At 36.5% G+C, this 25,987-nt stretch overlaps 2 protein-coding genes across 2 annotated transcripts in view; one reads left to right on the top strand and one right to left on the bottom strand.

The window, feature by feature from the left end:
• Positions 1-25,987, top strand: part of TSPYL5 (TSPY like 5) — a 289,007-nt gene that overhangs the window by 131,723 nt on the left and 131,297 nt on the right. The gene's annotated exons all lie outside the window — the stretch shown is intronic.
• CPQ (carboxypeptidase Q) overlaps positions 7,770-25,987 on the bottom strand; it is a 516,880-nt gene continuing 498,662 nt past the window's right edge. Inside the window, exon 8 of the mRNA XM_012467968.2 lies at positions 7,770-8,248. Coding sequence (XP_012323391.1) covers positions 8,085-8,248 — 164 coding nt within the window. The 3' untranslated portion in view covers positions 7,770-8,084. The remainder of the gene's footprint in view (positions 8,249-25,987) is intronic.

Here is a 25,987-nt window from a genome sequence, read left to right as displayed (position 1 = left end):
CTTAGAATTAGTCCCTCTTCTATACTCTAAAATAATTTTGTAAAATTGAAATTGTTTATTTAAAGTTTGGGAGAACTTGCTTATAAAACTGTCTGGTCTAAAGAATTTGAGCAGTGGAGGGTACATTTTAAACTAGTGATTTAATTTATTTAATGTTTCTAGAGCTATTATAATATTGTTTATTAATCAACTCATTTAAGTAATTTACATTTTTTCTAAAAATTGGTCCATTTATTCAAGGCTCCAAATTATTGGCATAAAGCTTTTCATAAGTAATTTTCAGTATTTTGAAAGAGGCAACTCTTTGGCTTTGTTGATCCTTTCTATTGAATGCTTGTGATCTGTTTTACATACTTCTACTCATATTTATTGTTTATTCCCTAATTCTTTCTTGGGTTTATTCTGCAATTTCTTAATTGGAGAAGAAAAAAGAATAGCAGAATAAACACAAAGAGTTAGGAAATAAACAATAATCCCTAATTCTTTCTTTGGGATTTTTAGCTCATTTAAATTTTTTTTTTTTATCATTTTGAACTGTAACTTTGCCTCTAAGAAACTGCTTACCTGCATCCTGAAAGTTTTAATATGAAAATGTTGTCTGTGTCTGTGCTATTATTCAGTTGTACATATGTCTTAATTTTAATTATAATTCTTTCTGTGACTCTGTATTAGTCTGTTCTCACACTGCAAATAAACACATACCTGAGACTGGGTAATTTATAAAGGAAAGAAGTTTAATTGCCTCACAGTTTTACATGGCTGCGGAGGGCTCACAATCATGGCTGAAGGTGAATGAGGAGTAAAGTCATGTCTTGCATGGCAGCAAGCAAGAGAGCTTGTGTAGAAGAACTCCCTTTTATAAAACCATCAGATCTCATGAGACTTCTTCACTATCATGAGAACAGCATGGGAAAGACCCATCCCCATGATTCAATTACCTCCCACTGGGTCCCTCCCATGATATGTCAGAATTATGGGAGCTACAATGCAAGATAAGATTTGGGTGGGGACACAGCCAAACCATATCAGACTCATAAACTACTAAGTAATTTATTTATTTACTAAGTAATTTATTTCACTGAGTCATTTCTTATTTTCCAAATTTATATATGATTTTAGTTGATTAGTAGCATTGTGGTCACAGAATATGATATCAAATTTTTAAAGCCTTTTTTTCCTCATTCTATTTAATGGGGGAGGCTGTTTTGTGGTTGTGCACTTTACCTCTCTTTTTTGTGGTTACCTTAGAAAACTTAACTTTTTTAATGTATTTTTTGAGATGGAGCCTCCCACTGTCACCCAGGCTAAAGTGCAATGGCACAATCTCAGCTCACTGCAACCTCCACCTCCTGGGCTCAAGTGATTTGTGTGCCTCAGCTTCCTGAGTAGCTGGGACTACAGGTGCACACCACCACACCTAATTTTTTGTGTGTATTTTTTGTAGAGACGGTTTTGCCATGTTGGCCAGGTTAGTCTTAAACTCCTGACCTCAACTGATCCATCTGCCTAGGCCTCTCAAATTACTGGGATTACAGGCATGAGCTACTGCACCTGGCCAGAAAATTTCAGTTTCATATTTAACTTAGCAAAGCCTAAAGTTAAACAATATCTTTATTCATTTCTACAGCCATGCAAGTGAACCCACAGAAAAGGGCTAACTGGCACCCACAAAAGGGGCCAAGTAAGTTAGGAAAAGGAAGGGGATGTTGGTTGCACTTAGAATACTCATCAGACCAGTTTAAAGATGACTTCCAGAAACTATTTCTACATGGCAGTTAGGCCCAGGCACTATGGGTTGACAGTACCTCATTGTCAGGGACAGCTGCAGAGGGACATTGGCAGAGACCCTCAGTTCCAGAGAAATAAGTGGCCACCAGAGCTCACCTCTAGGTCAGTCGGACCTGTGGGGGACTGATGAACTGCAAGCAGGCACCCGCAAAGGTGGATCCCATATGAGCTCCTAAATTTATTCTTTCTGCCCACAGACAAAATCAATTCCCTGAGACCATGCGTTGCAGTAAAGAAAGAGTTTAGCTGACATGAGGCCAGCTATGTGGAAGAACTGGAGTTATTACTCAAATCAGTCTCCCCGAAAGGTTGGAGGTTAGGATTTTTATGGACAGTTTGGAGGGCAGGGGACTAGGGAATGGGTACAGTTGACTGGTTGGGGATGCCATAACAGGGGTGTTGGAAGACAGTCCTTGTGCAGTGAGGCCACCTCTGGGCAGAGCCACAGGACGAGTTGAGACATGAGTCCAGGTGGGATCAGTCTGAAAAACACCACCACCACCAACAACAACAAAAACCAGTCGTAGATGCTACAATAGTGATGTTATCTATAGAAGCAACTGGGGAAGTTATAAATCTTGGGACCTCTGGGCACATGACTTCTGAGCAGTAAGGAATTATAGAAACTATGCCTACATTTTAGCAGAACTTGGGCCTCTCCCATAATCCTAATCTTGTGGCCTTTCATTAGTTTTACAAAGGCAGTTTCAGCCCTTGAACAGGGAGGGGATTAGTTACAGAAAGGGACTATTATCATTCTTGCTTCTAAGTTAAACTGTAAACTAAATTCCTCCCAAAGTTAGCTTGGCTTATATCCAGGAATGACCTAGGACAGCTTGGAGGTTAGAAGCAAGATGGAGTCAACTAGGTCAGATTTTTCTTACTGTTGTAGTTTTGCAAAGGCAAAATTCCTTAGAACACTAATTCCAGTAACTTCATTTCTTATTCACATACTATTCCAGTGAAATATCTTCTTATCTTGTTTTATCTTGTTTTCTTTTCAAATACCATCTTATTATTGTGGCTTTTATTTACTTCATTCTTGTTTAAAACAGTTATCACTTTCTTTGCTCTTAATTTCTGTCCAGCTGCCAGGCTTAGGTGGTCAGTCAGAACAATGAGCCAAACTGAAAGTAACAATCAAGGGTTAATCACTTACAGAGATAGTGTAAACAAGAGGCAAATATAAGCATTGGCTTCCTGACCTTTCATTTTTCCCCCAGGGAATGGCAGTAGGCAAGGGTCAGATGAATCAGCTCAGACAGGGAAAATCATCCCACTACCAAAGAGCCCTAAACAAAGGACTCCTGACATTTTTACGGTCCAGTGGACTGACAGGAGGGAGCAGGGGAAGGCTAGAACTAGGAAAGTACTGGGTTAGAGTGGAAGAAAGTGTGTTGGTCATAAGATAAGGAGGCCTTGAATGGAGGTGTTTCGGTGAGGAATGGGTGGCTGCCCTAGGGGGCCTGAGTCCTTGACTGCAACTCCTTCTGGAAAACTGTAATCCACTGGCAGAGCACTAAGTCTGCTGTGGGGAAGTGTGTTAGTCTGTTTTCATGCTGCTGATAAAGACATATCTGAGACTGGGTAATGTATAAGGAAAAAGAGGTTTAATAGACTCACAGTTCCACATAGCTGGGGAGGCCTCACAATCATGGCTGAAGGTAAAAGGCACATCTCACATGGTGGCAGACAAGAGAAGAGAGCTTGTGCAGAGACGCTCTCCTTTATAAAACCATCAGATCTCATGAGACGTATTCACTATCAAGAGAACAGCATGGGAGAGACCTGCCCCCATGATTCAGTTACTTTCCACTAGGTCCCTCCCATAACACATGGGAATTCAAGATAACATTTGGCAGGGGACACAACCAAACCATATTAAGAGGGCAACTTTCTCCCAATAGGTCTGCCAGACAAAGCCTTTGTAATGCTTAAAGTCAGACCTGGAAAATCACACATAGATTTTGATTTTGGCCTGGAGCCAATCTCCTCACTTCTTATATATTAGTGTCTACAATCATTTAATTTTCTCTGGAGGACACTTTTTCTAATTTCCTTTAATGAAGATCTGCTGGTAGTAAATTCTTTCACTTTTTAATCTGAAAAATATCCTTACTTGTCCTTGTTTTCAAAAGATATTTTCCCTGAGCACAGAGTTGTTAGGTTGATAATTGTTGTCTCTTGGGATGTGGGAGATCTTATTCCACTGTCTTCTGGCTTGCATTGTTGCTGTTATGAAGTTAGCTAGAAGTCCAATTGCTCCTTTTAAAACAGTCCATCTGTTCTATGTTACTTCACAGAGCTTCTTTTGTGTCTTCTGGTCTGTAGTTTCTCTAAAATATGTCTTTTTATTTATTCTATTTGGAATTCACTGGTTTCATGATTTTGTGTATCTCATTATTTCTGGAAAATTTTGATTTATTATGTCTTCAGATAACTGTTTGTCCCATATTTTTTCCCGAAACCCTGATTAAACACATTAGACAATATAACTCTATCCTTAATATTTCTTAACCTTTCATTTATGTTTTCCATTGTCTTTCTGTGCTAAATTCTCATAAATTTCCATCACTACCAACTTGCACTTTTATTTCTCTTATTAAATTGATTAAATTTGTCTTATTAAATTGATTTCTCTTATTAGATTGATTAAATTTGTCCCCTAATTTTAAAATTTCACTTAGTATAATTTATATTCCCTAAAGTTCTATTTGGTTGTTTCTACAATATGCTTGGTTATTTTTTATAGTCCCATGCTCTCTATTCTACTTTTAAATTCTTCTTTGACTTCCTTGAAACAATGGACATAGTTTAAATAATTGTTAACCCAGAAATTCCAATATCAGAGGACACTGTGGGTTAATTCTTTATCTTTTTTTTTGTTTGCTCTTGCTCAGAATGCTATGATTCCTTTATTCCTCTTTTAGTTGTGAATTAATATTTTTTGTAACTTTATAAGTGGTTATTTCCTCAGACCCTCTACTTAGCTTTTACTTAATCATGGTAACTTTCCTTGCAGAACTGAGAGTTATTTTTGTTCACCACTGTATTGAAGTATAATATTTTGGGGGTTGCATTTTTGTTGGAGTTCTATAGTATCTTTAATGTGGCAGAATCTGGGATTTATCTACCACCTCCTGATCTCTGAATGGTAAGTGGTAAATTCTGAATCTCTAGGTGGTAAACTTAAATTCCTTAAACTTTCTCAAAGAGAAAGCTTGTTCAATGTTGTTTATCTCCAAATGACCAACAAACTTATTTAAAAAATGCTCAACATCACTAATCATCAAGGAAATGTGAATTAAAATGATGAGATACCACCTTACTCCAGCCAGAATGGCCATTATTATTGAGACAGGGTCTTGCTGTCACCCAGGATGGAGTGCAGTGGCATGATTATAGGTCACTGCCAACTCGACCTCCTGGGCTCAAGAGATCCTCCTACCTCAGCTTCCCAAGTAGCTTGGACCACAGATGCATGCCACCATGCCTAGCTATTTTATTTTTTATGGTTATTTTTTGTACCAAAAAGGTGTCACAATATTGTCTGGGCTGATCTTGAACTCCTGAACTGAAGCAATCCTGCCTTGCCTTCTGAAAGTTCTGGGATTATAGGCATGAGCCACCATGACTGGCCCCAGAATGGCTATTGTTGTAAAGTCAAAAAACAATAGATGTTGACTGGATGTGGTAAGAAGGGACTGCTGATACACTGCTGGTAGGAATGTAAATTAGTGCAACCTCTATGGAAACAGTACAGAGATTTCCCCCAAAACTGAAAGTATTTCTACCATTCTATCCAACAATCCCATTACTGGGTATCTACCCAAAGGAAAAGAAGTCATTATATCAAAAGACACTGGGATGCATATGTTTCTTGCAGCACAATTCACAGTTGAATAGATATAGAACCAACCTAACTGCCCATCAACTGAATACTGGATGAAGAAAATGTGGTATATATACACCATGGAACACTGCTGAGTAAGCTATAAACAAGAATGAAATGCTTTTGCAGCAACTTGGATGGAGCTGGAGGCCATTATTCTAAGTTAATTAACTCAGGAATGGAAAACCAAATACTTTATGTTCTCACTTATAAGTGGGAGCTAAGCTATGGGTATACAAAAGCATACAGAGTGGTATAATGGGCATTGGAGACTCAGAAGCAGGGAGGGTGAGAGGGAGGTGAGGGATAAAAAACTACATACTGTATACAATGTACATTAGTTGGGTGAGGGGAGCACTAAAATCTCAGATTTTACCAATATACGATTCATCCATGTAACCAAAAACCATTTGTACCTCAAAAGCTATTGGAATTATGTATGTATATACATATGTATATATGCATATTATATATAGTATACATGTAAATGTGTGTGTGTGTGTGTGTGTGTGTGTGTGTGTGTGTGTATATATATATTTTTTTTAAAGGCTGAGGGCAATGGCTCATGCCTGTAATCCCAGCACTTTGGGAGGCTGAGGCAGCATGATTGCTTGAGTCCAGAAGTTCAAGACCAGCCTGGGCAATGTAGCAAAATCCCATCTCTACAAACAAACAAACAAACAACAACAACAAAAATAGCCAGGCATGGTGGTGGACACCTCTGGTCTCAACTACTCAGGAGGCTGAGGTGGGAGGATCACCTGAGCCTGGGAGGTAGAGGTTGCAGTGAACCAAGACTGCACCACTGCACTCCAGCCTGGGCAAGAGAGTTAGACCCTGTCTCAAAAAAAAAAAAAAAAAAATACACACACACACACCTCTATGTGTGTGTATTTATAAGTTTAAAAAAACCTTTAAAAAGCGAAAAAATATTCTATGTATCTCTTGGTATATAGTCTTTCGATACTTAGTCTTTTGTCTAATATTTTTCACTTGTTAATCAGTTTATTCATATATTTAATAAGGTGTTTCTCAAAAATTATCTAGCATTTTTGTCATCTCAGTGTAGGGGTCAGTCAGAGTACTAGTGTGATACTTCATCAGAAATGAAAGATCTTACACTTTCAATTTTATTTTATGATATTTTATTATCATAAATATAATTGATGCTTTGTCCTCTCTTTCTGAAAATCCAATTACACACATACTAGACAACTTGATACTGTATAACAATTCTTGGATGATCCACTCTGGCATTTTTTCTCCTTCACTCTTTCTTCTCTTTTTGAATAATTTCTATTGGCTTATATTCAAGTATACCGATGCTCTCTGCAGCCTTGTCCAATTAGCTGAGTCTGACAAAAAATATTTTGCCTATCTGACATTGCATTTTTTAATATTTGTATTTGACTTCATTTTATGGTTTCCAATTGGACTGAAATTCTTCTTCTGTTCATGTGTCCAGTCCACTTTTCTTATTAGACCTTTAACATAATCATCATAGTTAGGTTAAACTCCTCTGATCATTCAAACTTCTAGGTCATCTCTTAGTCTGTTTCTCCTTTATCTCTTGACAATAAGTTTTTTTTTTCTTGTTCTTTTTTTGGTGTGTCTTGTAATTTTTTATTGAATATTAGATGTTGTGTGAGGAACAATAGTAGAAATTGGCTCCAGAGAGGATGGGGATTACTGTTTTTGCTGTAGAGGACTCTGTAAATATTATTTAACCTCTCTGAGTTCCAACCATGTCATCAGCAAATTATGAATACGTCCCAACTTCATGGTAATGTTAATGCAAAATAGCATTATTTATCTAGTCACAGACCCTAATACTTATCTTTAATAAGGCAATTAATTATACATTCTTGATTATTTCCTCAAATGATAATATCCTTTTTTCCTGTAAATTAAAAAATTTCAAAGCTCATTTTAAAATTCACATAATATAAAAATATGCAAACTGGAAAGCCAAATGCCTCTATATATTCAATCAAGATCATACTAAAATTGAGTAATTCTTCTACTCCTTCAATAAATAATATAAATCATATTTCCATATTTAATGTTAATAAATGAACATATAAAAATCTGAGATCTTCCAAAAGTTTATTAACTTTTTAGTTTTAAAGTGGAAACAATATTTTTAAGAGGTGATATAAAGAAATGCCCCCACTGTGATCCCTACCATATGTTGATTCTATGTGGTGGCAGGCAGGGGAGAATGATTCCTTCTTCTAAAATCAGAGAATTTGAAAAGTATCAGAAAGATAATAACAGAAAGCATGAAACAGAGTTGTGCTTTGAAGATGAGTTAGATGAAATTGTTATGTAAAGAGGTGTTTTCCAAAGTTGCAGAACCAGGATTCCTGGCCAGAAGCATGAAAATGTTTCTTTCTTGCTGTTTCTAGGACCTAGGCAGCATTTCTTCCATGTCTGCAACAACGTAAGAGACAACAGCCCAAACAGCAGCAGCAACATTCATCTGCTTTGGATCCATGACAGTCATGGTGTCTCCATGGGAGTGATGGAAGAAGAAATACTTGTATAAGTCATCAAGTAGACTGGCTCCTGGGGGAAAAAGAAGAAGAATTCTTAGTGGAGTCTTTTGACAGACACCATTGAATACGCACTTCTCCCCCTTCACCTTTGCCTGCTCCTACTATACAGTCTGCAATAGCAAAATAAGTACTTTCCCAGGCTCTCTTGCAGCAAGAAAATGTGACACCATTTTGATGGGTATGATGTGAGTAGCAGGCTATGGGAGAGTTCTAGAAAAGCCTTTAACTTTGTTGACAAAGAGTTGGGAAAATACCCCGAATGCTACATTCAAGGCAGATAAGAACTTTGGAGCTACATGGGGCAATAAGCCCCTAAACTAAAAATGGCAGAGTGGCAAGTGGAGCCTGCATTTGGACAATTCTGCTAACCCTCTCAACAAGCTCTGCACTGCCTTCTTCTGGATTTCCTGTGATGTGGGAAAATACACTTTTATTTGTATAAATAACTGAGACAAATGCCTCATATTTATAAAAAGACAGTATCTTCTTTGTATCTGCATGTTTGCAAATTACGTACCTTCCTAGATGCAAAAGAAAGTCAATATACCCCTTTGTTCAAGTTTTCCTTCTCAAATCATCCATTTACTTCCTATAGTCATAACATCCCCAGCAACCTCCAAGGGCACCAGCAGGAGTCTCTGCCCCACTTCAAAGCTTCCTTCTCATTCAAGTGCAAAGCTTTTTGCTGGTTTCAGTCATGGATCATAGCCTCAGGGAAACTTCACTGTCTCTTATTTATTCTTGAAAACCTACTAGGCCCATCTTACGGATTCTAGTTGCAGTTCTTTAGCCTCTAGCTAGCTTGATTGATTGGTTGACTGTTTTATTGTGAAATATACCATACACACATAAGATTGTAGAAAACATAATGTAAGGGTGACAGTAATAAGTTTATACATGTTCATAATTCAATGCAAGAATGATATTACTAGTATCTTGGAAACCTATTTATGACACCCCTGCCCGTTGCAGATCTTTTCCTCCCTCCAGAAGTACCCACTATCCTGCCTTGCTTGTTAATCACTCCTTGCTTTTCTACAGTCTTACCACTTCATACTTTACCACATATTTGTATATGACTGTATATAACAATTATACATGTACAGATATACAGTTTAATATTGCCTACTTTTGAACCATATCCTCCAGATAGATATCTTCAGCTTGTTTTTTCCACTCAAACATATATAAGATTTATCTATGCTGTTGTGGATAGTGGTAGTATTTTCATGTTTTACTGCAGTACATTACCTCTTTGTATTTACTATCCATTTTTACCAACAATGGTCATTTAGGTTGTTTTCAGCTTTCTGTTACATGCTGTTATCAACATTCTCGGGGCTTTGAATGTAGAAATGGCTTGCTGGGCTATAGAGTATGTGTGTGCTTAATTTTACCATGCAATTCCAAAATGTTTTCCTTTTCAATTTACACTCATATTGCTAGTATATAAGTCCTTCTCTTGCTTCACATAGTCTACAGCACTCGACACTGTCAAACTAATTTTTGTAAATTTGGTGAGTGTGAAATGTTAGCTCATTCTCAGTTTTAAAAGTGAGACTAACTGTGAGATTAAGTATGTTTTTACCTATGGACTTTTTGGTCATTTATGTGTGTTTCCTCTTTTGTGAAGTTCTTGTTCATGTATTTTGCCCATTTTTCAATGGATTTGTCTGTAAGAGTTCTTGGCATAATTTAGATACTACTCTTCTGTTAGTAGTTCCCCAGTTTGTGGCTCATCTCTTTACCCTGTTTAGCATGTGTTTTGATGAATAAGTGTTCTTACTTTTAATGTTGTTGGATTTATGAATCTTTTCCTGTAAGATTTGTACTTTTTATGTCTTAAGAAGTCCTTCCTTACCCTAATGTTATAAAGATATTCTCTGATGTTCTATTCTAAATTTGAAAAAAGATTTCATTTTCATTTTTAAGATATCCACCCATCTAGAATAGGAAATAATTGTTGCATAGGGTGTGAGGTAGGATTCTATTTTCAGTTTTCCATTGTCCAGAACATTTATGGATTAGTAGTACATCCTCTTTCCCCACTGATCTGTGGTACTGATTTTGCCATATTAAGTTTCCTTATATGATTATTTTGGGGTTTTCTAATTGTTTCAGTGGTCTATTTGTCTATCTCTGCAACAATGCCACACTATCTTAATTGCTATTGCTTTAGAATCCTTGCTATCTGTTAGGTCAAGTTCCCTCACTTTCTCTTCCTTCTTCTTCAGGAGTGTTTTTGATTATTCGGAACCATTTGCACTTTCAGATGAATTTTAGAATTATTTAAAAATTCTCCAAAAGTATTTTTGGATTTTTATCAGAATTGTGCTAATATTCATTTTAAATTGTGGGAAAAACTAACATCTTTTTATTAGAATATTGTGTTCTTATCCATGAAAACGGTGTGCTGATACATGTTTCTATTTGTCTTCTGTAATGTCTTTAAAGTTTTATAACAGTTTTATGCACCTTTTGTTAGTTTTCTTTGTTTGATGGCTTATATTTTTTGTTGCTATTATAAATTTACATTTTGCAAAACTTAGATTTTCTGTTTGTGGCTCTCCAGTTTTACTATCAAGGATGTATCTGATTCATAACATGGTTTTCCTTCTTTTTTTACATTCTGGATAGTTTGTGTAAGATTAGAATTATTTATTTCCTGGTTATTTTGTAGAACTTTTAACAAAGCCATCAAAGTCTGATGCTTTCTTTATGATAACAATTTTAACTAATGATTCAATTTCTTTCATGGTTATTGGGCTATTCAGGTTTTGTATTTATTCTTGAATTAACTATGGAAATTACATTTGTCTAGGAATTTGTGAGTTTTGCCCAAATGCTCAAAATAATGGTACAAAGTTGCCAGTAATATCCTGTTTTTAATTTTAGTTGATGTCTGCAGCACCTATAGCAATGCTCTCTGTCTCATTCTTGATGTTGATTATCAGTGTCATCTCTTTTTTCAATCTTGCTTGCAGTTTCTCAGTTTTATTAGTGTTTTGAAGAAAAAGAAAAGATGATGACTTTCATTTTTTGGATACTTTCTATTATTTAGTAGTTATTCTTTCATTGATTTCTGCTCATAAGTTTATATTATGCTTATATTATTTTACTCCACCTTTCTTTGGATTTATTTGCTTTTCTTTTTCTAACTTTTGGAGTTAAATACTCAGTTTATTACTTTGCAGATGTGCTTTGTCTCTAGCATAAGCAGTAAGGCTATAATCTTCCCTCAATACTGCTTTAGCTGTATCCCACCAGTTCCAATTAGTAGTTTCATGACCATTCAGTTTGAAATATTTATTAATTTCTAGTTTGACTTTTTTCCCTGACTCATGAGTTAGAATGTGTTTTTTAATTTTCAAAAGTATAAAGTTTTCTAAGTTATTTTTTTCATTATTGATTTCTAATTTAACTGTTAGAGAATGTTGGCTATATGATACAGATTCTTTGAATTTTGTTGATGTTTGCTCTATGGCCTATATTATATGATGCATTTTGTAAATGTTTCATGTGTATTTGAAGAGAATGTGCTTTCAGTGTTCTGTGTAAGTCCATTAGATCAAGCTTCTTAATTGTGTTCTTCAAACCTTTTAACTCCTTACTGATTTATTCTCTATTTGACCCATCAATTTTGAGAGAGATGTGTGAAAATGTCCCCTTGTGATTTTGAATATATTGTAGTTGTAGTTCCAGTAATTTCTTTTCTATGTATTTCAAAGTTATGTTGTTAGGGGTATATAAATTTAAAATTATGTATCCCAGTAAATTGAAAATTCATCTATAGTAGCACTTTTTGTTCTGGAAGTCTAGTTTTCCCCAATATTTAATATAGCCACACCTGCTTCTTTTTGAAGAGTATTACCCTGGTATGTCCTTTCCCATCGTTTTACTTCCAGGCTTTCTCTGTCTCATACTTTGGGGAGTTTCTCTTATGAATAGTTTAGAATTGAATTTTTAAAATCTAGTCTAATAATCTTTGATTGTTAACTGGAGAGTATGATCCACTTATGCAGATTGTGATTATTGTTAAACTGGATTTATTTATACCATCTTAGTTTTTGCTACTATTTGTTTATTGTGTTTTCTAGGTTTCTTTTTTCCCTTTCTTTCTTGCCTTCTTTTGGGTTGATTTTTTTCCCTCCTCTCATTCCTTTTCCCCCCCAACTCTATTAGCTTGGAAGTTACATGCTTTATTTTAATTCTGTCAGTGGAGATCTTGGAAATTATAGGTTACACATTTATCTTAATAAGTCTCAAGTTAATCAATATCTTATAAAGTACACTAGTGGCCCCAAATTTTGTACTTGTCCTAGATGCACTCACTGTTCATTAAAACCCATGCTCTAGGCAAACAGGGATTAGCAGACAAATGCCAGGCCCCAGGGTTTTCTTATTTCTATAGATTTTCATTATTTCTATTATTTCTCACCTCTGAGGAATTCCCTTACTTCGCCTCCTGCTAAGTCATGTATTATAAGAAGACAATTATTGTTATATCCAATAACTATTTTTCAGAAGGGGAAGGATGTTTCTATGTGTTTCTGGTAACCACATTGTTAGGATTTCTGTCTTCTAATCCCCTACTTCCTGTCTTGTGGGTTGGAGGCTGCCATGGTTTTTGAGCCCTCCATTTCCCCAGGATGCCATCTAGATTTTCTCTAAGCCCAACCTAAGTTCTTAAAACTTCGTACCAGTTTTCTCCTATCTACCCCTATAAACCCCTTGCTCTGGGGTGGAGTACTTACGCTGTCAACAGAAAGATAAGGGCACAGGTATTCCAGATGACGAGAACATGTGAGCATTCCAGTTTGGTTGATATTGGGGGGTAACTTGGGCTAATTATTGGCAGATAAAGTTGGCAACCACCTGTGGAAGGTCCTAAATGTAAGGCTGAAAACAGACTGAATGTAGTTCATAAATGTGGAGCCATCATGGTGGGAGGATGAATAGGAAGGTGAGGTGACAAGAGCTGTGCCTTAGGGAAATGCTCCAAAAAACATGAAGGAGAAATTGTGTGAACAACCATGAAGGTGGGTATACAGCTAGAGAAGAGGTCCAGTCTGGGGGAGAGGTAAGAGGGACCAGAGCCAGATGATGCTATCTTGACCTCCAGAAGGCACAGATAACCACACTTCCCAGTAGAAAAGCCAGATGTCTATTTTAAAACCAGATGATAGTTTATGCCATGAACTCACAGTATACCCAGGGGAGACAAATCTGTATGTTTACTCTGATAGTAGCTAGAAGCATTTTAACAGAAACTGTGACATTTTAGAATTAGTTGAAGCTGGTGGGGAATACATGCTCTCTGACCCCAGAGAGTATCAGGTGAATGTCAAATTCATGTACAAGTTAAGGACAAAGTCAAAACCTTCAAAGAACAGAAGTCACTGAGGATGCATGGAGGATGATTTAGAATTGTGGATGTCAGGAAACAGGAAGGGACACTTAATTCCAGCAGACAGAGCAAGGGACATCTGGGGCTGTTTCCTTCCCAGTCAGAGCTTCTTAAAGACACTGCATGGTGGTCTACAGAAAAAGGCTCCAAATTCCCTATTAAAAAAAATAGAGGCAAGAAAAATATTTGTCCATGCCCTCTTCAGGGCTCCAAAATTCTCAGACTGAAGGAATTTGGCTGCCTTCCTTTAGACTAGTGACTTAAAGAAGGCATTTCCTCAGATATTATCTAAGTTCCCATGAACATTCTACAAAACTAAAACAACTCCAAACAATCTTCTATCATGAGTGAGAATGCTGGTAACTGCAGGAGATACCAGGGTGGGCCTGTTGGCTGGCTTGCAACTTTGTCTCTGCAGTTCCCAGGAGACATTTTATCAGTGACAGCTACTGATCTAAAAGATAGGCACTGAGGGAGATCCTGCACTTCCGTTTCTGAGAGCACCTGACATCGCAGGGTGACTGGCCGGGGGGAATGTTAACTATCCCCAGGGATAAATTGCACACGATCTTCTGACAGGTATATGAGCTCTGAAGAGGGAGTCATAAAATGTTTTATGAAATGGAAATCTGGTAGAAGGAGCCTGCTCTGAAAGCCAATATTCTCCCCTGGAAGCAAACTACAGCATTATTAGGGCAGTTTCACTGTTAGAAAATTATATCCAAGGGAGGTTTGGAGTTTAAGAACGTGAAGAGATATCCTTCAGCATGTCAACCAAGGATGAGATACACCTAGGCAGAGAGGTACAGCTGAGAGAATATGGGGTTTAGAGGCAGGTAGGGCTGGGTTCCAATTCAAATTCTTCTGCTTAAAAACTGGGTGACTTTGAAAGAATGGTGTAAAGCCATTCAACTTCAGTTTCCTCAATCATGAAACAGGGCTAATGATATCCAACTTCCAAGATGCTTGTGGGGATTAGTAGGTACTCAATTTTTTATTATAGTTGTTATATAGCCACAAAGATGAGCCAATCTATATCAACAGTATCATGATCAATTCATTACAACTTGGAGGATTGAAAATTCCAATTTAGTAAATTAAAGCTGTGACGACTACTTTTAAAGATGGAACACCTGTTCTGTGATTCTAGTCTATATGACTGCCTTGACTCTGGTTTGGATTATTTTCCCTCTTCCTCCTTCCCTTACCCCTTCTTCCTCTCTATGAATCTTTATTTTTGTAAACACTCATCTCACAGAAAATATCTTCCAGCTGTGTGACTAGGCGAAGACCATCCAATGAATATTATAAAAAATACCCAAGCTGCCCCATACTGTTCACAGCAGATTTCAGTCTTCACAGGGTGCTCTCACTAATGACTGTGGCTTGTGCAAAATGTTGGAACAAGACTGAATACCTGCTAATTCCTGAAGAGATGGGTGGGCACATACACAAAGGTTTTCAAAGTCCCCCTTATTGTAGGTTGACTCTCCTTCATATGTAATCAGTGAGTTTTCATGTACACAAATTAAGCAATTTGTGTTATGAGAAGTTTTTGAAAGACATTCGAAAGCACTGAAAGTTTAAATTCGAGTCTGTTATTTTAGTGCACACACTGGCTGCTGTGGTGCTGTATGAAGGATGCATTCACAGGTGAGCAGCTGTGAGAAATCCATTTCTCCTTTATAAACACATCTTGAACAGTCTGGGGTATGCAATTTAATTGCCATGGAATGTATTATAGACATTCCCCTGATCATAATAATTATGAGGTTAGGGAAGAATGTTATGGTCTTAACGTATTCCCTGCAAGAAAACTTAGTCCCTCTAGAATCCTCAAAATACTAAAAATACATTTAAAATTTAATTAAAATTATTATTATTTTCAGCAACATTATCAAATGAAAAAAACCACACATTATTACCAAAACAATTAGAAAATCAATTCATGGGATTTGCAGACACTTAATCTCTCTTTTCAAGGGGGCAGTTTAATCCCTACTGTATTAAATCTTATTGAAAATTAGACTCAAAAGCAGTTCATTAACAGCTTCCTAACACATAGTTCCCTAGAAGAGAAAGCAACTCAACTCATAAGAGGGGGAAAAAAGGAAATGAAAACAAAAGACAGGATAGGACCAGAAAGTAAAATAATAATGATAATATAATAATAATAATAATAAATCCTCAATCAAAAAACCATGAAAAGTATTCTACTTTTAGTTTTTAAACTCTTAAGCCACCCAAGAATCTCCAAGCTTGGGCCAGTGGGCTAAAAACTTTTAGGTATGCCACTAAGCTCATATATCTTCTATCTCTTTGGAAACCCTGGCTTGACTATGGGGATAATTTTGACCACATAGTTTAGGTCAACACCAACACCTCTAGTGGACTTGCAGGTCGCAGGGTATCTGAACTGTGCGATAATGAGTCATCTTTCTGTAAGGTTGAAAAACTGTGTGGCAGCAGTAACTAAGTCTAGTTAATCAGCACTGCATGAAGATGATACTACAGACTCCCCATACAGAGGACTCGCAAGAATAATAGTGACTACTTGTTGAGTGCTTTCTCTGTACTGCGGGCTTTCTGGAGATTACTTCACTGAATTTGCCCCATGAGGGACAGATCTTCATGTGTCTTTAACAGATGGAAAATAAATCTCAGTAACTTGTCTAGTGCCATACAATAGTAAGTGGTAGAAATAGGATCCAAACCCATGTGTCTCTGATCTGAAATCCATGCTCTGTACCTTCTTTCACTGCCCAATCTGAGGAAATCTGCCTTTTCCCCAGTAGGAAGCCATTTGCATGACTTGCTTTGTTTGCAGTTCTGATCTCCCACCCCTATTCTACTTTATGACAAGGAGATGGAAACTTGGGTTGGAGGTATCCTGGACCATGAAATAAAGACTTGAATTACATTCATATGGTGGGCAGAAGATGAAATGCAGCCCTACCTGACACTGAGCCCATCACTTTGGCTGGGCCACACTCTGCAGGCATGCCAGTCCTCCTGGGACTTCCTGATCATTCAATCTAAAGCCTACTCCTTTATGTGGTCACTCATTATCTCCCTTACTTTGATGCGTTTTCTTTTTTTTCCTTTTTCATAGGACTATCTACCAGCTGAACCAACATTATCAGGGTTTTATTATTTGTAGTCCGTCTTTTCTGCTAGAATGTAAGCTCCTTAAAAGCAGGGCCTTTTTCACCCCAATCCTCAATGCCTGGCACATAGTGGATGCTTAACAGATACTTGTTGAATCACTGAATGGGTAAATGAAAAAATTCTTAATGTGTAATGGGACAAAAGTAGAAATAAAGATTGACTCCATTCTCCTTTTCTATAGTAACTTATGGTAAGTAAACCCCACTTTCTGGGGCTTCTACTCTCAGCTTCTGCACTGGAAAATGACAAGTCAGTACCCCTTACCAAAAACATGTAAACCTATAGCAGTATACAAGTTGAGATCCAAACACTATTATATACTACTCAGTATGTTCTTATAACTTTCACCACTCTAATAAAAACTATTCATGACTTAAAAATAAAGCAAAAAGGTAGGCAGTACATTCTTTCAATGTCATTCAGGGGCCAGGTCCACCTAAAGATTATTTATTAGAATGTACTTCTTTTGACTCACTGCTTACTGTTGATTAAAGGTCCCAGATTTAGTGAAGTTACATGTTAACTTACTGATGTCTAAAAGAGATGAAAACGAATTTTGTCCCACAGAACAGATATCTCAAAGGTTACAGGTTTTTTGCATTAACCAGTTTTTATCTCACACAGCAATTTTATCCTAATATATATTTGATAAGTTGCATAGACTTGGTTTCTCAAATGCTCTTTAAATTGGTATAACATCTTAATGATATTCTCATTATTAATAAATTGAATAAACTTTTTGACATGCATGAGATTCATGATTTTACTGTTTAGAAAATTGTATTATTTTACCATCACCCACCTAATAAACTCTAAAAGAACAATTATGTTCATATGCTTTTTGCAAACGTTAAGTGACTCACAAAGTCCCCATCCATGATTTTATACATGATTACTCTAATGATCAAGAGCACTGAACCCACTGATCACCAATATAAGGGCTGGCCTTCAGGTAGAAAGTGTGCCTTCCCTCTGCATATAGTTCATGGTCTGTAGGTATGAGGAATATTGGGGGAAAATAAATATAAATTACATATATGTATTTACATATGCAAGAATATAAATATATATGTAGTATGTATGGAGAGAGAAAGAACATATATAGGTATATATGTGTGCATGTGTCTGTATGTGTATAAAATGTGGCACTTCTTCAATACCTACCAATACTCCTTATTACCCTCTATTTCTCCACTGACCCACCTCACACCTTCCACATGACTCTAGGTTCAGCATCTTTGCGTTTATAATTTTCTGTGTGTGCATGTGTGTAAAAACATATATAGCTATAAAGAAACATCTACACCTCCTTACCACTCTATTTTGAATTGTACTCATGTTTATATATCAGTCTCAATTTATTGTTTTCATTTTTGTCTATACAGAATTTATTGCCACCTCTCCTTCCATGGTCTGATGTCAATAAAGTTCTTTGTTCACCTGTCTGAGCCAGCGTGACTCCTTGTAAATGCCTTTCTGCAGGTCTCGCCACACCTGGGGAATGATGCTCACTGAGAAAACATCATTAAAAATTGTTTCTGACAGAGCACACTATGAGAACATTCAGTGCATATGGGTTTTCAAACCTGAAAACACTCTAAAGATTATTTTCAGTGTAGAGTTTATAATAAAAGCTTTAAAATAATAATAATTTAGTATAATCATGTTCAAATGGACAGATTTTTGATAGCTGGCTATAAATACAAGGAGCATAGAAGCCACAGTGCAGCAGAAGTCAAGTTTTAGCAGAGATAACATTTGAACTTAAGCATCTTCCCTACCTCTTCATGCCCTCTTCCCTTTCCATTGGCAAGCAGAAACAAAGAAATTAGGCAAGTGGGAAGTATTACATAAACATGCTGTTTTGACTAAATTCCCATCTGAAATCTGAGTAGTTTAGCAGGGCTGTTTGGCAGGAGTACTGCAGGGATGCCCAGGTGACACAGTGGAGCTGGAGTTCCAATTTTGTCAGCCATTGTTAATGCTTATGGTATTGGAGGCCAACTGGAGGTCACAAGGGAGAATCCACACACCTCTGATCAGTGGTTTTCACTTCCACATGGCCAAGCTGATGAGTTTATAACACCCACATTTAATCATAGAGCATTTAAGCATATAGAGTCTAGGAGAAAAAGAAATCCTAGCTTTATAAGAAGAAGTCTTGACTAACTACTTCTTTAAAACCTTTAAAAAGGTTTAAAGGTTACAGGCAAGAAAAAGGGGATATTTTACCTACTCAAAGAAACTTTGATGAAACTATACTAATAATCAAAAAGGTTGAGTTTCCTTGGGATTGAAGCAAATGTTTTGCTGTGAACAGGAAACTAACTGGATCTGAGACAAAACAAAAACAAAAACAAAAACAAACAAATAAACAAAAACAGAAGCAACAAGTGTTTCTCTATAAGCAGGTCCACTTGTGGACTGGTATCATTGTCTGGAATTGGAATCAGTCTTGGGAACCTATAAAAGCCCCTCCAGTTATAGGATGCTGTTAATTTTCCCTATTCTTCCCCACAAGTAGGGCAGGCTAAAATTGTCCCTTTAAAGGACTCTAGTATAAATTCATAGTGATTAAACTATGCTGGGTTACAAAGAAAAATAAAATTATTTTAGAGAGGGTGTGCCCAACAATTTTAGGGGTGATGTCAAAGCAGCAGCGGCCCTCCATAGAATGCCTCTGGGGGTCACTGTCTGAAGCAGAATTATAGCTAGAGGGACCAAGAGTCTGAACCAAAATGGGCTTTTTTCATTTCCAGATTATCACAGCGTCAAGGTCACAAGGAACTCTACCATGGGTAATAGTAGGTAAACATATAAAAAAGTCTTACTACTAAAAAATCCTATCTGAAAATGTATATTAAATATGAGCTTAAATGCTAATGAATAATATATATCATGTTCAGAAAAATGAAGATGGTGTCATGTGAATTTCTTTAGAGGCAGCTCTGGCCAAAGAAGAAAACTGATCTGAGTGTGAGAGCCTTTGGATTCCTATTTTCCATATTTGCTTATGTGTCAGACAGTATGGATTTATCTAAAATAAGTGTGTCTATGCATTTTTGTAAGGCAGTTGGTTACAAAAAAAGATGACAACCTACATGGCTGATGCTACAAAATATTAGTCAGGTTTTCCCCAAATCAGGTTCTGAGGGAAGAACTACAAGGAAGACAGAAACAAGGCGAATTATCCTTGCTTCAAACCATAATCCTTGAGGATGAAACAAAGTTACAAGTTGACAATGGTGAAAAATTAGGTGAATGTTAGCTAAATATTCTAATACACTTTCATTTTATTTATGCAACTAGGCTTTTCTTTCTTGGTCACCTGGCAGTGCCCCATTTGGCAGCTCAACACAGCCTCTTTGACTGCCTGGTGAAGGGATGCAATTTTTTTTTTTGACACAAAACCTTGTAAAATATAACCTACTAAAAATCATTATGCAGTGAGGGAAAAATGGGCAAAACATGAAAAGCTTTGTGAATTCCAAACAAACGGAAACAAATACGTAAGCAGCCTGGGAAATGAATATGCTCTTAATGCATATTCATTTGGGTCAAGGAATATCCATTAAATGCCAATGCTCATGAAAAAATTCCGACCCAAAGAAATCCATTTATAGGAAATCTACCAAGCTGGGAGGTAAATTTAGCATTTAAAGGCAGTTAATTCCCAGTGCTATTTGTGGTTGACCCTCGTTAATGTAATTTTGTAGGACAATCCTTGTAATGAAGAAATGGCGATTATTCTAAGTAGTCACCCAAAATATAATTAAAGTCCATTTGATCAAATGCTTCTATAGTGAGATAAACTGTAATTTACACATTTTTGTAAAAAAAAACAAAAAACTGCTGATGATGATAAAGGAAGCTAATGCTACTTTGTGGGGTAACTTGCCATTAGCTGTTTCATTATGTATACTCAAACTCCAGAATTATGGGGCAAGGTAAACAATGCTTGAGATTTGCTGCTGCAGATCCTGAAATAGTTTCCAGTGACGAGTATATAAATAATACCAGGAGTCCTGCTGTTTCACCTCCTGAGTCATTTTTCTCTAAAGACTTTAGAATTCTTGACAAAAGGTGGAGAGGAAAGGGTGCTGTCCTTTACTAACTAATTAAACTGGTAAAGAGGCCTCATGATGGAGGACATGGAACATGAAGCATGAATTACTTCTTGTTTATTTAATAATTTCATATAGCTGAGAAATAATCATCCAGCTGCTGTAAAGAGATTAAATGACTACTCAGAATGATCACAGTGACTTTGACAATGTATCAACCTTTCACTCATTTTTGCATACATAGCAGGGCAGCGACTAGTATAGTGGGACTTGCATAGAAGGATTTTGGAAAGGGCATCATATTTATTCAACTTATATCTACTGAGCTCCTATTAGGTGCTAAGTACCTTGCTAGGCCCTGGGGAAACAGTGGTGGGCATAATTTACCAGGTGCCTGCTCTCATGGAACTTTCAATCTAGGGGAGTACATATGTGGAAATGAGGCTGACTGGAATGTAAAAGAGCACAGCTAAAAACTACTTGAGATTCTGCAGATAAAGCTTAACAAGAAAAAAGGCTCATTTTCCCTAAGTTCCTGATTGTAATGCAGTAGAGATTGTTTACGGGTATGTTAGTGGATGGCACAGGCTGTTTCTCTGGGAGCATGGTACAAAGATTGGAAAATTGCATTCACACTTTTTGTGTCTGGAGTAAATGACATATGGTTTAATGATGAAACAAGCAACAGAATCATAACCATAATCATAGCCAGGATTTACTAAGTACTTTCTATGAGCCATGGCCTGTACTAAACACTTACAGGCATTATCTTATCAAAGCCTCACAATGATTCTATAATTATTATTATCCTCATTTTACAGATGAGTAAACTTTGGCTTGAAGGTAATCATGATGATTATAAAGCAAAAGAGTCTGGTGAGAAGATGTGTAGGCCGTTTTACCTAGTGCTGAATTCATATTTGCTCACTTTAGGGAGAAGACCACAGGAGTGGGGAGTCCTGGCCCCAGAGTGGAGTGAGAGGGCAATTCTGTGAAGCTGGTATCCTCAGATAGCCCCTGCCCACACCAGCACCCATCTTTTCTTTCCAGGGAACTTCTCACATGAATCTGTGTTTTCTGAAATGCCTTCTATTAGATTTCATGTCTGACTTGTAAATTTCCAAAATGATATCCTTCCCTTGCGTCTGAGTCAGCTCCACATGCCTGGTGATAGACATCTAACCCACTCTGCTGGTTTAGGGTTGAACCCCACTCTGTCTATGGTAGGTAGATTGTCAGAATGGTCACTGTCCCTCCTAATTTTTAGACTTACTTCCCCCTGTGGAGAAATGCCTCCTCCCCTTGAAAGTTTTCTTTTCACATAGTCAGGGCTGGGAGAGAACTTTTCTAGTCCAACCATCATCTAATGTTTAAATCACTTTATCATATCCCCAATATATGGCTGTGGAGCCTTTTCTTGAATACCTCTACTAATAGGAAAAGCAGTGCTTTCCACAGTAGCCCATCCCAATTGCTCTTCAGGCATGCATTCATTCAACTTAGAACTACATTCGTAAAATGACCTGAGGAGAAAGTTTTAAGCAAAGGACTATGACAGCTGTGCCAAGCCCCCACCCTTAAGGAGGCCCAAATCAGAGAACCAGGACTTACACACCAGGAGCAAAACAAAACATGAGATCCAAAGTTAGCGCTCAGAAGACAGAAAGGTCAGTTCCTATTGTGATGCCCGATCAGATCAAAACAACCCATGCCCATTTCTTAATTCTCTGAGTGACTAAAGGAATTCATAGTGCTGCAAAACCTTGGGAAAGAGCTAATAACAGTAAGTGCTAATATTGCCTCTGTTATGAACAACGAAATAATTATCTGCTTCTTTTTATACTAAATTTACATAGAATAAAAAATACCCATTCTAAGTGTACATGTGACAAGTTTTGATAAATGAACACATCTGTGTAACTACCACAGCAATAAGACGTAGAACATTTCCATCACCCCTAAAAGTTCCCTCATGGCCCTTTTCAGTCAATTGCTTCCCACGTCGGTCTCAGGCAACCACTGGTTTGCTTCCTGTCACTATTGATTAGGCTTGTCTTTCCTATACTTTCACATGAAAGTAATCATATAGTGTGATCTCTTGTGTCTGGCTTCTTTTACTCAGCATGATGATTTGGGAATTCATCCACATTGTTGCATAGTTTGTTTATTTTGGACATTTTAGTGAGTGCACTAAAATGTTTAGTTAGCAATGTCATGTCTTGGTTTTAATTTGTATTTCTTTTTCTTATCTATTCTTTTTTTTTTTTTTTTTTTTTTTTTTTTGAGATGGCATCTCACTCTGTCACCCAGGCTGGAGTACAGTGGTGCAATCTCAGCTCACTGCAACCTCTGCCTCCCAGGTTCAAGTGATTCCCGTGCCTCAGTCTCCCCAGTAGCCGGGACCACAGGTGTGTGTGTATTTTTTTGTATACAAATATACAAAATTTTTGTATTTTTTTGTAGAGATGGGGTTTCACCATGTTGGCCACGCTGGTCTCAAACTCCTGACCTCAAGTGATGTGCTGGTCTTGGTCTCCCAAAGTGCTGGGATTACAGGCATGAACCACCACACCCAGCCTTAATTTGTACTTCAGTGATGACGAATGATGTCAAGCACCTTTTCATATACTGATTGGGGATTGGTGTATCTTCTTTGTGAAATGTTTGTTGAAATGTTTTGCTCATTTTTGCTTGTTTGTCTCCTTTTGAGTTGTAAGAATTACAAGTCCTTTGTCAGATATATGTATTGCATTTTCTCCTCCGTGGCTTGCCTTTCATTTTCTTAATGATGTCTTCCAAAGAGTGGAAGTTTTACTTTGGATGATGTCCAATTTACCAATTTATTTCAATGGTTAGTTCCTTTAGTAATCTAAGGAATCTTTACCTAAGCTGATGTCAAAAGATTTTCTCACATATTTTCTTTTATAAGTATCATGTAAAAAGATTTTACATTTAGGTTTATGATCCATTTTGAGTTAATCTTTGTGCAGGGTATGAGGTAAGGGCTAAGGTTCATTTCTTCCCCTAAGGATACCTGTTTTAACACTATTTATTGTAAAGACTATCCTTTTCCTATTGAATAACCTTGTACTTTTGTAAAAATTAAGTGACTATATATGTAGAGACCTATTCTATTCCACGGATCTGTCTATTCTTATGGAAATATGCCAATACCACATGACTTTGATTGTTGTAGATGAGTGGAAAGTTTTTGAAATCAGAGTAAGTCCTCCAATTTCTTTTCTTTTTCAAAATTTTTCTGGTTATCCTAGGCCTATAGCATTTCCACAAAGATTTGAGAACCAGCTTGTTTTCCACAATAAAGTCTCCTGGAATTTTGATTGTAATTGCATAGATACTGTGGATCCATTTGGGGAGAATTAACATCTTAACAATATCGTGTCTTCTTACCCATAAACACTGTATCTTTCTTCATTTATTTAAGTTTCCTTAAAATTGCCTACATTTTACATGTATTTAAGAACATGAAATACTCAAGAATAATTTTATTTTTAAAACATTATTTCTTAGTTGTTAATATATAGACATAAAATTTAATTTTATATATTGTGACCTTGCTAAGTTTACTTCTAGTAGCATATGTTCATAGTTGTCTTAGAATTTTTTATGTACTGTGAAAGCTATCAGAATAAAAATGAAGCCATAAATGTTATGAAGACCCTAACAAATACAGCTAGGGAAAGTCATAAAGAGAGAGTTCTCATGCTTGTGTGCCTGATAACAAAAAAGACTGCAAAAACCACAACTTTGCACAAAGACCATCAAGATCTTGCATAAAACTTACTTCTGTAAGTACATCTGCCCAGCAGTTACCTGTCCAACCTCAGACTGGTGTCGCTCATTGTTTTTTATTAATTTTTTAATTATAGGTTTAGTGGGTATAAGGGTAGAAGACATGTATATATTGTGCAGTTGTGAAGTCTGGGCTTTTAGTGTACCCATTACACCCTTCTTATTGATCTTTGCAGTCAAGGATAAGTATTTCAAAACAATTATGTAATCTTCCTCATTTTTTTCCTTGAAAAATCTTTGTCTTCCTTTACCTCCCTGAATACACACATGGTTTACTATGGCACAGGTATTGCCATTGCAATGCTTTATTCCCAAACAAACATCTTCCTTTCTCTCTGTTTTAGTTATTTAGGTTGACAATACAAAATTCTGTTGTTTATTCATAATAATAATTTTACTACTTCCTTTGCAATCTATAATCTTTTATTTCTTTGTCTTGTCTCATTTTACTAGTTGGGACTTGCAATATGAGGTTTAAATAGAAGTGGTGAGAATGGGAATCCTTATCTTATTCCCCATCATAGAAGGAAAGCATTCAATCTTTCATAATTAAGCTGAAGATTTGGCATCACTGCCTTTTAACAGGTTGCGGAAGCTGTCACTATTCCTAATTTTCCAGAAGTCATTATTATGAATAGGTGTTGAATTTTGTGCAATGCTTCTTATGCACCTCTTGAAATTAGCATACTCTTTCCTTTATTATGTTAATGTGGTAAATTATATTGAATGATTTAAAAATATTAAACCAACCTTAAATTCCAAAGATAAATGCCACTTGAACACAGTATATTATCCATTTTACATAGTGCTGAATTTAATTCGCTGATATTTTGTTAAGGATTTTTGTGTCTAAGTTCATGAAGAATATTGGTTTATAGTTTTCTTAAAATATCTTTGGTTTTGATATCAGTGTCACACAGGCCTTATAAAATGAGTTGGGAAGCATTTACCTGTTTCTCTGTTTTCTTAACGTTTGTATAATCATGGTATTATTTATCCTTTAAATGTTTGATAAAATTAATTAGGGAACTACCTGGGCCTGGGGTTTTCTTAAGTAAAGGTTTTTACTTATGAATTCAATTCATTTAATTTATAGGGGTATTTAGGTTTTTTATTTCTTCTTGAATCAGTATTAATAATTTGTCTTTTATGGAATTCATGCATGTCATCTAAGTTGTTGAATTTTTTGGTATATGTTTGTTCATTATAGTCCTTTAGTATCCTTTTAATGATGTCATGTGTAGTCAAGTGTCCTATTTCACACCTGAGATTGCCAATTTGCATCTTCTCTTTTTAT

The sequence above is a fragment of the Aotus nancymaae genome, unplaced genomic scaffold, assembly GCF_030222135.1.
Source record: "Aotus nancymaae isolate 86718 unplaced genomic scaffold, 86718_ANA_hifiasm-v0.15.2.pri h1tg000036l, whole genome shotgun sequence".
Taxonomy (NCBI): Eukaryota; Metazoa; Chordata; class Mammalia; order Primates; family Aotidae; genus Aotus; species Aotus nancymaae.
The sequence above is the reverse complement of the archived record's forward strand: the minus strand, read 5'-3'. Positions and strand labels throughout refer to the sequence as shown.